This window comes from Mobula birostris, chromosome 16 (assembly GCF_030028105.1).
Source record: "Mobula birostris isolate sMobBir1 chromosome 16, sMobBir1.hap1, whole genome shotgun sequence".
Lineage (NCBI taxonomy): Eukaryota > Metazoa > Chordata > Chondrichthyes > Myliobatiformes > Myliobatidae > Mobula > Mobula birostris.
In genome coordinates this window covers 10,386,300-10,399,614 of record NC_092385.1, presented here as the reverse complement: position 1 = coordinate 10,399,614, position 13,315 = coordinate 10,386,300, and the positions used below count along the sequence as shown (strand labels likewise).

The 13,315-nt window shown below is 43.9% G+C and overlaps 1 protein-coding gene across 11 annotated transcripts in view; it reads left to right on the top strand.

The window, feature by feature from the left end:
- hemk1 (HemK methyltransferase family member 1) overlaps positions 1-13,315 on the top strand; it is a 201,545-nt gene that overhangs the window by 84,949 nt on the left and 103,281 nt on the right. For all 11 annotated transcript variants that reach the window (XR_011889354.1, XR_011889355.1, XR_011889357.1 and 8 more), the window contains one exon: positions 2,876-2,925. Coding sequence is in view for 5 of the 11 variants with exons in the window: in XM_072280297.1 (XP_072136398.1) it covers positions 2,876-2,925 (50 nt within the window). In the remaining 6 variants the exon portion in view is untranslated. The remainder of the gene's footprint in view (positions 1-2,875; positions 2,926-13,315) is intronic.

Here is a 13,315-nt window from a genome sequence, read left to right as displayed (position 1 = left end):
TATCAACCTCCAACCAGGGGTCCATGGACCCCTCAGTCAATGGTAGGAATTCATAACATGAAAAAACTTGGGAGCTCCTGCTCCGTCTCCTGAACTGGCATGGATAACCACTCTCCTGAACTCTGAACTGATTCACCTTCAAGGTTTCTTTACAGCTCATGTTCTCAGTATTATTTTTGTTTGTACAGTTTTGTTTTCTTTTGCACATTGTTTGTCAGTCTTTGTCTGTTTATGGTTTTTTTGTAAACTCCATTGTATTTCTTTTTTTCCCTGTAAATGCCTGCAAGAAAATGAATCTTGGGGTAGTATATAACACGTATGTACTTAGGTTTTACACTTCGTACAGTAGGTAGAGATGCAATTTTTCTTTGTTAATTCTGTTGATTTAATCGCTGCTAACTGGTTTCATATCTTCTAAGAAAACCTAAAATTCCAAAGCATTACACCACGTTTAATCCACCCAACATCAGCTGATGGTCTCGTTCCAGCCACAGACTTAGCAGTCAGGCATTTCTGAGGATGAATAATTTAATCTTACTCAACAGACCTTTTGTCATTGACAGTGAGCAGCAGTTCGACAAGTTACTTGGAAACTGATCTTTTTGATTTTGGAAATCCCCTGTGATGGGTGGGGCAGGAGATAGTGGGTGGAAGCAATGATTGAATTGATGAAAATATTATGAAGCAGCTGGCATCGTATCCTGAACTGCCTATTGTAAAATCTTGGCCTGCATTATCTATTGTTGCCATTGTCTCTTGTCTAAAATTATATCTACTGAATCAGGTTATTTTCAGTGGAATTATCCAGTGAGAACGTTGCTGTTCTCGAGAGGCCTTGTTATGCATATTTAGACCATAAGACATAGGACCAGTATTAGGGCGTTTGGCCCATTGAATCTGCTCTGCCATTCCATCATCGCTGATTTATTATCCCTCTCAACCCCATTCTCCTGCCTTCTCCCCATAACATTTGAGGCATCTACTATTCAGGAACTTGTCAACCTCCAGTTTAAATATATCCAATGATTTGGTGCCCACAGCCATCTGTGGCAATGAATTCTGCAGATTCATCACCCTTTGGCTGAATAAATTCTTCCTCAGCTCTGTTCTAAAGGGTCGTCCTTCTTTTCTGAGGCTGTGACCTCAGGTCCTAGCCTTCCCCACTACAGGAAATAATCTCTCCACGTCCATTCTGTCAAGGTCTTTCATTATTCGATAGGTTTCAATGAGATCCCCCTCTCATTCTTCTAAATTCCAGCAAGTACAGGCCCAGAGCCATCCAATGCTCCTCATGTGTTAACCCTTTCCTTCCCAGGATAATTCTCATGAACTTCCTCTAGATCCTCTCCACTGCCAGCACATCCTTTCTTAGATAAGGGTCCCAAAACTCCTCACAGTACTTGAAGTGCCTCTCAAGCCACAGCTTTATAGGTGTTAAAATTAGAGTAAGCTAATTCATTTATAATATTCATAAAAGTTGCTGGTGAACGCAGCAGGCCAGACAGCATCTCTAGGAAGAGGTACAGTCGACGGTTTGGGCCGAGACCCTTCATCAGGACTAACGTTCACCAGCAACTTTTATGTGTGTTGCTTGACATTCCAGCATCTGCAGATTTCCTCGTGTTCATGTTTGCGTCATATATCAGCATGGGTGTGGACCAAGTATGTCCAGAGGGGCAGATAGTCAGACAGTTGCAAACCCTTCAGTAGTTGCATGGACAGCTGAAGAGCAGACTATCTGTTGGATGGAAGCGACCAACAACTCTGATAGAGGCAGATGCCAAGTTTTTAAACTCACTAGTGGGAGGTGGTGCTTTAGCACTGCTGGCCCACCACCTCAAGGGAGTCTTGATCATAAGCGGGCCGAAACTCCTGAAGACAGGTGGCAGATCAACTGATGATCCCACTGGTGATAGCACAGGACAGTTAACATCTTAGTCCACGTGTATTTTGTAACCCATGTTTACTTTTAGGTCACATTTTAATGTCAAAATGACTTGACCTGCTTGGTCTCCGAAATTAATTTATGAAGTACATAATCGTCTCCTTTTATTACACTCACATTTGCTGTTCAACCCACTGAGTTCTAACAAGAGATTGTTGTTTGCTCCAGATTCCAGTATCTGTAGTGTCTTGGAGACACAGGAGACTGCAGATGCCAGACACTACAAGAAATTTTTATTTTTCTTTAATAGTTACAGTACATGTTGCGTCTTTAAAAAAAGATTAGCAAAAGAGTTTTTTTTCTCTGCTTTCCCCATTGGAGGTTGACATAGACTCACGGGGCAAAATGATCTCCTACCATGTTGTTAGAAAGGCAAAATACCCTTCCTTGCAATGAAAATTGATGTTCATTTATTGATCTGCCTCATACCAATATGTATTATTATTTCAGAGGGTTACCTCTTTACAAATTGCAAGAAAGGCAATTGATTTTTTTGTTGTTAATCATAAGAAGGTTACATTATTTCCCAGGGAAAGGGAATCAAAGCCTAGAAGACATATGTTTAATGTGTAACATTTAAAAGAGAACTTCTTCACTCTGAGGTTAGTGGGTAGAGAGAACTAGCAGCCAGGGGAAGTAGAATAACAACATTTGAAAGACATAAGGACAGGAAAAGCTTAGAAGGATATGGGTCAAATGCAGGTAAATGGGATTACCTTAGGTGGGTATATTGGTCGGCATGGACAGATTGGGCCAAGTGCCCTGTTTTGTGCAGTACAGCTCTATGGTTCTATGACTATAAGTACATAGAATAGTACTGCTCAGGAATAGGCCTTTTGGGTCACAAAGTCCTCACCAACCATGATGCGAAATAAAACTATATTATTCCTGCAATGCCACAATCACCTTTTTTGCTCATTTCTTTTTTAGATTGTGTCTTCACCACAGACTTCAAGAATTGCAACTCAACATTTTATCCGGTAAGTAAAACCATGCACTTTACCCATTTCAATTTTCAATTCAATCATACGCCACAATCCTCTTTTAATTTTCTAATATCAAAAATGGCAATGGGCTGGAGTTCACAATCAAACTCATGGTGGATGGTTTGGAACATTTCAAGGATCTGCTTACTTACTGCCCAGTACACTGCTGGCGGTTAGAGCGCCAATGAAGGCCCTTCATCTCATCCGTGGAAAGGAGTAAGCAGTCGAGCATCACAGCCCTGCACTTATATTCTAGCCCTCTTGAAATGAGTGCTAACACTGCATTTGCCTTGTTCACCACCGACTCAACCTGCAGCTGTCCTGTTTCCTCAACATTACCTGCCCCTCCACCAAGCAAACTTGGCAACCAAGCCATCTATTCCATCATCTAAATCATTGATATGCAGCGTAAAAAGAAGTGGTCCCAACACCGACCCCTGCGGAACACCAGAATCAGAATCAGGTTTATTATCACCAGCACGTGACATGAAATTTGTTAACTTGGCAGCAGCAGTTCAATGCAATATATAATCTAGCAGAGAGAGAAAATAATAATAATAAATAAAATAAAACATAATAAATAAACAAGTAAATCAATTACGTATATTGAATAGATTTTTTAAAAATGTGAAAAAATAGAAATGCTGTATATTAAAAAAAAGTGAGGGAGTGTTCAGAGCTTCAAAGTACATTTAGGAATCGGATGGCAGAGGGGACGAAGCTGTTCCTGAATCGCTGAGTGTGTGCCTTCAGGCTTCTGTATCTCTTACCTGATGGTAACAGTGAGAAAAGGGCATGTCCTGGGTGCTGGAGGTCCTTAATAATGGACGCTGCCTTTCTGAGACCCCGCTCCCTAAAGATGTCCTGGGTACTTTGTAGGCTAGTGCCCAAGATGGAGCTGAGTAGACTTAAAGACTTCTGTAGCTTCTTTTGGTCCTGTGTAGTAGCCCTTCCATACCAGACAGTGATGCAGCCTGTCAGAATGCCCTCCACGGTACAACTACAGAAGTGTTTGAGTGTATTTGTTGACATGCCAAATCTCTTCAAACTCCTAATAAAGTATAGCCGCTGTCTTGCCTTCTTTATGACTAAATCAATATGTTGGGACCAGGTTAGATCCTCAGCGATCTTGACACCCAGGAACTTGAAGCTGCTCACTCTCTCCACTTCTGATCCCTCTATGAGGATTGGTATGTGCTCCTTCGTCTTACTCTTCCTGAAGTCCACAGTCAGCTCTTTCGTCTTACTGACATTGAGTGCCAGGTTGTTGCTGCAGCACCATTCCACTAGTTGGCCTATCTCACTCCTGTCCACCCTCTTGTCACCACCTGAGATTCTACCAATAATAGCTGTATCATCAGCAAATTTGTAAATGGTCACTGACTGCCAACCAGAAAAGGATCCTTTTATTCCAACTCGCAGCCTTCTACCAATCAGCCAATGCTCTAACATGCCAGTAACTTTCCTGTAATACCATGGGCTGTTATCTTGGTAAGCAGCCTCATGTGTGGCACCTTGTCAAAGGCCTTCTGAAAATCCCTTGCATTTACCTTACTTGTAATCTCCTCAAAGAATTCCAATAGGTTCATCAGGCAAGATTTTCCCCTAAGGAAACCACACTGACTTTGTCCTAACTTGTCCTGTGTCACCAAGTACTCCATAACCTCATCTTTAACAATTGACTCCAACATCTTCCCAACCACTGAGGTCAGGCTAACTGGTCTATAATTTCGTTTTTATAGAGTTGAGTAACATTTGCAATTTTCCAGTCCTCCAGAACCATGTCAGAGCTCAATGATTCTTAAAAGATCGTTAATCCACAGTCTCTACCGCTACCTCTTTCCGAACCATAGGGTGCAGTTCATCTGGTTTGGGTGACTTATGCACCTTGAGCTTTTTCAGCTTTTTGAGCACCTTCTCCCTTGTAATAGTAACTGCACATACTTCTCTTCCCTCATACCCTTCAACACCTAGCACACTGCTAGTGTCTTGCACAGTAAAGACTGATGTAAAATGCTCATTTAGTTCATCTGCCATTTCCTTCTCCCTGGTTGTTATTTCTCCGGCCTCATTTTCTAGCAGTTCTATATCCACTCTCATCTCTCTTTTATTTTTTATGTACTTGAAAAAGCTTTTTCTATCCACTTTCATATTGTTTGCTAGCTTGCTTTCATATTTCATCTTTTCCCTCCTAATGATTCTTTTAGTTGCTTTCTGTAGGTTTTTAAAAGCTTCCCAATCCTCTATGTTCCCACTAATTTTAGTTTTGTTGTATGCCCTGTTTTGCTTTTACATTAGCTTTGACTTCCCTTATCAGCCACGGTTGTATTATTTTGCTATTTGGGTATTTTTTTTTTGGAATACATCTATCCTGCACCTTCCTCATTTTTCCTAAAAACTCACGCCATTGCTGCTCTGCTGTCATCCCTACCAGCATCTCCTTCCAATTTACTTTGGCCAACTCCTCTCTCATACCACTGTAATTTCCTTTACCCCACTGAAATACCCCTACATCAGACTTTACTTTCTCCCTATCAAATTTCAAGTTGAACTCAATCATATTGTGATCACTGCCTCCTAAGGGTTCCTTTACCTTAAGCTCTGTAATTGCCTCCGGTTCATTACACAACACCCAATCCAGAATAGCTGATCCCCTAAACAACAGGAATTCTGCAGATGCTGGAAATTCAAGCAACACACATCAAAGTTGCTGGTGAACGCAGCAGGCCAGGCAGCATCTCTAGGAAGAGGTGCAGTCGACGTTTCAGGCCGAGACCCTTCGTCAGGACTAACTGAAGGAAGAGTGAGTAAGGGATTTGAAAGTTGGAGGTGGAGGGGGAGATCCAAAATGATAGGAGAAGACAGGAGGGGGAGGGATGGAGCCAAGAGCTGGACAGGTGATAGGCAAAAGGGGTACGAGAGGATCATGGGACAGGAGGTCCGGGAAGAAAGACAAGGGGGGGGGGGGTGGACCCAGAGGATGGGCAAGGGGTATATTCAGAGGGACAGAGGGAGAAAAAGGAGAGTGAGAGAAAGAATGTGTGTATAAAAATAAGTAACAGATGGGGTACGAGGGGGAGGTGGGGCCTTAGCGTAAGTTAGAGAAGTCGATGTTCATGCCATCAGGTTGGAGGCTACCCAGACAGAATTTAAGGTGTTGTTCCTCCAACCTGAGTGTGGCTTCATCTTTACAGTAGAGGAGGCTGTGGATAGACATGTCAGAATGGGAATGGGATGTGGAATTAAAATGTGTGGCTGATTCCCTAGTAGGCTCAATGACAAGCTGCTCATAGGCATTCAACAAATTCACTGTCTTGAGATCCATTACTAAGTTGATTTTACCAGTGTACCTGCATGTTAAAATATCCTATGACTATCATAACATTTCCCTTTTGACACTTCTTCTCTATTTCCCATTGTGTTCTGTAGTCTGCATTCCAGCTACTGTTCAGAGGCCTGTATATACAGTAACTGCCACCAGAGTCCTTTTACCCTCACAGTTTAACTCCATCCATAAGGATTCAACATCTTCCGACCTTATGTCACATCTTTCTAGTAATTTGATGCCATTCTTTACCAGCAGAGCCACACCACCCTCTCTGCCTACCTTCTAGCCTCTATACAATGTGTAACCTTGAACATTCAGCTCCCAACTACAACCATCCTTCAGCCATGATTCAGAGATGACCACAACATCATACCCGACAACCTGTAAAAGTGCCACAAGATCACCCACCTTATTTCCTATACTCCATGCAATAACTGAGTCATGAGATGGTGATGGTGCCAGCAATTGAAGTAGTGTCTAGAATGGGCGAAAATGGAGAATTATTCAGTGTAATGGACTGGAGGCACAGTAAACCCAGAGAAGTGATGGGTCATGCTCACATGCCAGGCACACGTTGGAGAGCCTGCTGAAAAAGAGCATGTGGATCAGGAATACTGATGGCAGGACACTAATTGGCCTCTTCCTGTGCACTGACCATGGCTGCTACATCATCTTAGGCTCTGCTCAGGAGTACCTGAAGCCGATACATTCCCTGGTACAGGGCGAGTTGCTTGTGCTGGGCCTGGCAATGATCCCGGACACCATGTGGTCTCCATCGAAGTGGAAGCGGAGACCATGTCAAGCCTGCCATATGCATGAGAGGGGACACATTTCTCCCGAAGACAGTATGCATCTCCACGGTTCTGAGGGCATTCAGCTCCAAGCATCTACCACCTTCTCCCCATACCCTTTGACACCCTGACCAACCAAGAACCTATCAACCCCCCCCCCCCACCCTGCTTTAAATATATCCAATGACTTGGTATCTACAGCAAAGAATCCCACAGATTCACAACCCTCTGGCTAAAGAAATTCCTCCTGATAAGAGTGTGGAGTAGATTGTGGAGCAGAAAGAAACTGGGAGATGTCAGGCCTTGGGGAGTGGTGAAAGAAGGGTGTGCGTGAGAGGGTCTGGACAGTACCGGAGAGCGAGGATAGAGGGGGAGTGCATTGGATTGGAGACCGCCCAGACAGAATGTGAGGCAACCTTCTGTAAGGAGGTTATAGAGATGTTACATTGAACTTATATAGAACAAGGTTAAATCTCATTTGGGGAACCCTTAGAGGCTAAGTACTAGATAAAGAATATGAAGGTATTGGAGGATGTCAAAGGTAATGCATAATGTTGATATCAAAACTCAGAGATTAGAACCAGTAATCTTTGTTCCATCAAATAAAGGTCTATCTAATAAATCCAACAATATCCTCAGGAGATGATCTTGACAACTTTATCCAGACTCTGGTTAAAATGAGACTTGTGCCAACACTAATGGTTGAGGTGAGTCTAGTCCCTAAAGGGTGAGATGTACTTTTTATGCTTGGGACACACAGTTCGGTCTGCACCTTGTGTGTGAGTGTTCCTATTGGAATCCTGATTGGATGGGAATGTCATAAAACATCTGCTTTTCAAAAATGCAAACAATTTCATAGTCTGCAACAATTAATTTATACCACCAGCTCAGATGCTCAACATGTAAACACTGTGTGTATGGTTTTACAAGCAAAGCACTCACTACCTCCACCACATTGGAGTCAGCATCACTGATTACTTTTAAATCATTTTAAAACATTTAAATAAGGCCCCACAAATACCTAAAATACTGTCTTGTGTTTAGTGCCACAATTAAGTATGCAAGTTTCTGGTGAGCAATATTGTGACTGTGGTCCAAGTCACCAGAGAGATATTGAAGCTGGTGATATAAAAGGTCGCTATTCATCACAACAAGCAAGCATTCTCCTGGAGACCCTCTCAGCAGAGTTTCCCAAACTCAAAGTGCATCACATTTTAATACCCTTAAAATCAAAAGTAACAGCAGGTGATTCAAAAGCATGAGAAATTCTGAAGATGCTAGAAATCCAAAGCAATACACACAAAATGCTGGAGGAACTCAGCAAGTCAGGCAGCATCAATGGAAATGAACAAACTGTCAACATTTTGGGCCAAGACCAATCTTCAGGGCTGTCGATGTTTCAGATCCTGAAGAAGAGTGTCAACGTGAAACGTTGACTCTTTGTTGCTTTCCACGGATACTGCCTGACTTGCTAAGTTCCTCCAGCATTTTGTGTGTGTGGCTGGTAATTCAGTACAGTTTCAATAGCTACAAGGACATTGTTTACTTCAATATTTGCATTGACAGTGCTTCCTTTGAATTGCACATCTGCAGATCCTAGACACTCAAAGTGAGGGCTGACTCTGAATAGACAAAGATCCCAACGACTGAATCAGAATCAGGTTTGATGTCCCCAGAGTATGTTGTGAAATTTGTTGGCTTTGCGGTGGTCTTACAATGCAATGCATGGTAATAGAGAGAGAAAAGAAAAACTGTGAATTATGATAAGTACGTGTACATATATACATGGTCACTTCACTTTGCAAACTATAGCTCTTAGCAGCAGCCTGTCACTATGGGCCAACAGCCTGTGCTCTTTGGCCAGAGTTGTTTGTTTGCTAACCTGTACTTTTAACTTCAATCTGATTACTGCTTGCAATTTACATTGAGAACTGAAGAATTGAATTAATATCTGCTAAATTCACAACTCCAAATAATCCCTACAAGCCGCGGTTTTTGCGCCTAAAAGCCCTGCAGCATCAGTCATCTCAGGAAGTCAGATCTGTGGTGTGGAGCTCTCAGAGTTGCTGAGGTAGCATTGGCATGCTGAGTGTATCAGTCATTTTGTTTGTTCATCTTGGAACTTCCCAGTACATTTTTCCTGGCGTGGGGTTTTGATGTCATTAGGCGGAAGTGGCAAGCACTGCAGTGTAAGCAAATGCGCACTCTTGGAGCATAGTCAACCAAAAGTTCTTACACTCTGTGGTTGCAAGCTAATTTTAGACCTTTAAAAATAACAATCGGTATTATTTTCCTTCATAGACAGTTAAGGATGACTTGGTATGTGGGTGCTGTGGTGACTGTCAAGGCCAGTGTGGGACTTCACATTCTGCTAAATGCTGGCCAGCAGGTCAAACAGCATCAATGGAGGGGAACAAACAGCTGATGCTTCGGACTGAGACACTTCACCAGGGCTGGAAAGGAATGGAGAAGCCAGAATAAGGTGGGAGGAGAGAAAGGAGTACAAGCTGGCAAGTGATAGGTGTGGTCAGCTGAGGGGAAAGATTGGTGGTGGGTGGAAAACTTAAAGGACTGAAGACAAAGGAATCTGATAGGAGAGGAGAGTGGACCATAGGAGAAAGGGAAGGAGGAGGGGAACTTGAGGGAGGTGATGGGCAGGTGAGAAGGGTTGGGGTAAAAGGAGAGCCAGAATGGAGAATGAAAAAGAAAGGGGGAGAGAGGAGAAATTACTGGAGGTTGGAGACACCATTTCAGCCCGAAACATTGACTGTTTATTCCTTTCCATAGATGCTGCCTGGCTTGCTGAGTTCCTCCAGCATTTTGTATGTGATTTCCGTCATCTATAGAATCTCGTGTTCAGACTCTGCTGTTGTGACTGACTCAGGCTAAGCCACGTGGGAGCTGTAATTGGGAAATATAAAGGTCTTTATTCACACAGCAGGACAGATCAGTCCAGGAGAATGCAGGTGGAATAGTAGTGTATTAGTTAACGCAACACTATTACTGCCCCAGCAGTCCAGATTCAGTTCTGCAGCTGTCAGTAAGGGGGTTGTACATTCTCCCTGTTACTGTGTAGGGTTCCTCCAGATGCTCTGGTGTCCTCCACATTGCAAAGACATTCGGGTCAGTAGGTTAATTGATCACGAGTGTAAATGCGCAGTGCAAGCTCATTGGGCTAGAAGGGCCTGTTACCGTGCTGTATCTCTAATTAAGGATCTCATTCTCCTGACATGATATTTCAGGAGTCTGATAGTGTAGGGTAATAACCTTTCCTGAACCTAGTGGTATGGGACCTAAAGCTCCTGTACATCCTGCCCGATGGTAGTATCGAGAAGAAAGCATGGCCTAGATGGTGGGGGTCCTTGATGGTTTCTGGTGGTGGCACTCTTTGCAAATTATTCTAATGGTGGGAAGGGATTTTCCTGTGATGGAGAGACTGTATCCACCATTTTTTTGTTTCCATACCAGGCTGTGATGAACCAGTTAAGATACTCTCCTCTGTGCATCTATAGAAATATGTCAAGGTTTTGTTAAGCCCAGTCAGCCACAGGGATAACTTGCAAAGACAGTAACAGAGTCAGAATTGAACCTCGGTGATTAGGGCTGAGAGGCAACAGCTCCACTAGCTGTCCCACTCTGTAACCTTTCCAGCAGAAGTTCTCAATACTAGTTCAAATGCCTCGCCCTTAATGTGAGTAGCTTTGGGCCCCATATTTAAGAAAGGATGTACTGGCCTTGGAATAAGTTTTGAGAAGGCTCAGGAGAATGAACCCAGGAATGAAAGCGTTAAACATATGAAAAACATCTGATGACTCTGAGCCTGTGCTCACTAGAGTTTAGAAGAATGAGGGTGGGTTCCCATTGAAACCTACCAAATATTGAAAGGTGTAGATTGAGTGGAGAGGATGTTTCCAGTAGTAAGAGAGTCTAGGACCAGAGGGCACAGCTCAGAATAGAAGGTCGTCCCTTTAGAACAGAGACGAGGAGGTATTTCTTTAGCCAGAGGGTGGTAATTCTGTGGAATTCATTCCATGTGGCTGCTGAGGCTAAATCATTGGGTATAATTAAAGTGGAGGTTGCTAGGTTCTTGATTTGTAGGGGCATCAAAAATTACAGGAAGAATGGAGTTGAAAGGGAAATAAATCAGCATGATCAAATGGTGGAGTAGACTCAATGGGCCGAATGGCCTAATTGTGCTCCAACGTCCTATTGTCTTCTTCGTTTTGAACAATAGAGACCTGAGTTTCAAGATGTCATTAGGGATGCTTCACATTGCTGAGGAGGCTGTAAGAACAATTTTAGAAGTGGTTCATTTGTGCACTTGGAGTTCTCTTGCTGTGACAGGGTTCAGAGGGTTGGTGTCAGGAGTCTGGTGTCAGGCATGTAAACAATGTGGCTGACTGAGTGTAATTAGGCCTGAGCGAAAGACCGTGTACAGCAGTTGTGCTGCTCTCTGCATTTCTCTTGGAGCAAATACATTGTGAAAGCCCTGGTTCAGGGGGACAGAATACAACCCAATCCAGTTTGCAATTCTTTGGCCTCTGGAAGAGCTAACTGAGGACAACTCAGATGTTTACATATATTCATATCTTATCACGGTGGGTTGATAGAAAAGAAATCCAGGTCCCAGTTGTTTACTGAAGGCAAAATCCCACAAAGAATAGAGATATGAAGTAAAATAAGAACTTCCAGTTTAAGATGGCACTGGTGAAGCTCAGCAACTAATTATTGACGGTAAACAAAACAAAGAAAACAACTCAAAACTTTATAATTCTCCGTAACTTCCGCCACCTGCAACGGGATCCCACCACTAAGCACATCTTTCCCTCACACCACCCCCCTGCTTTCCGCAGGGATCGCTCCCTACGTGACTCCCTTGTCCATTCGGCCCCCCCCATCCCTCCCCACTGATCTCCCTCCTGGCACTTATCCTTGTAAGCGGAACAAGTGCTACACATGCCCTTACACTTCCTCCCTTACCACCATTCAGGGCCCCAGACAGTCCTTCCAGGTGAGGCGACACTTCACCTGTGAGTTGGGGTGATATACTGTGTCCGGTGGCCTTCTATATATTGGCGAGACCCGACGCAGACTGGGAGATCGTTTCGCTGAACACCTACGCTCTGTCTGCCAGAGAAAGCAGGATCTCCCAGTGGCCACACATTTTAACTCCACGTCCCATTCCCATTCTGACATGTCTATCCACGGCCTCCTCTAATGTAAAGATGAAGCCACAATCAGGTTGGAGGAACAACACCTTATATTCCGTCTGGGTAGCCTCCAACCTGATGGCATGAACATTGACTTCTCAAACTTCCGCTAATGTCCCACCTCTCCCTCGTACCCCATCCGTTATTTATTTATGTACACATATTCTTTTTCTCTCACTCCTTTTTCTCCCTCTGTCCCTCACACTATACCCCTTGCCCATCCTCTGAGCTTCCCCCCCCCCCTTGTCTTTCTTCCCGGACCTCCTGTCCCATGATCCTCTCATATCCCTTTTGCCAATCACCTGTCCAGCTCTTGGCTTCATCCCTCCCCCTCCCACTTTCAAATCTCTTATTCGCTCTTCTTTCAGTTAGCCCTGACGAAGGGTCTCGGCCCGAAACATCGACTGTACCCTTCCTAGGGGTGCTGCCTGGCCTGCTGTGTTCATCAGCAACTTTTATGTGGGTTGCTTGAAATTCCAGCTTTTGCAGATTTCCTTGTGTTTGCAAAACTTTATTTGTTTTTCTGGTAAATTATCACTGCAAACAATAACCTGTAGCTTCTTTTGAAGTTGAGCTTTTGAACCGCCTGTACGACCTGGCATTTTTGCTGTGGGAACTGAAGTCTTGAAGGTGCAGTACTGTTGCGGCAGGGCACAAAAGCGGGAAGTGAGTCAATGCTTCGCCATTGTTGGAGCGGACTCGGAGGCGATTTGATGCGGCCGAACCGAGGCCGAACCCAGGCCCAAGAGCGAGGAAAGACCCGAGGTTTAATCAATTTCAGCAGCAGACCGAATTAGAAAGGTCAGGTACAGGACAGATTAAGGCGGTAGGGCACCGTTAAATAGCGTATCGAAGCAGCAGGAGTCAGGTCCAAGGGTAAGGAACAATCCAAGGTCTGGACGATTAAATCGCCAGGCCAGATTTAAAAGTTCAGAATTTCAGGGCCAGAGGCAAGGGATGGCTGGCTCATTTCACTGCTCCGCGACGTTTACACAGCTCTATGCTATGCTGAGGCTGTGTCCTGCTTCTGAATCTGCAGTGATGTCTAGCTTCAT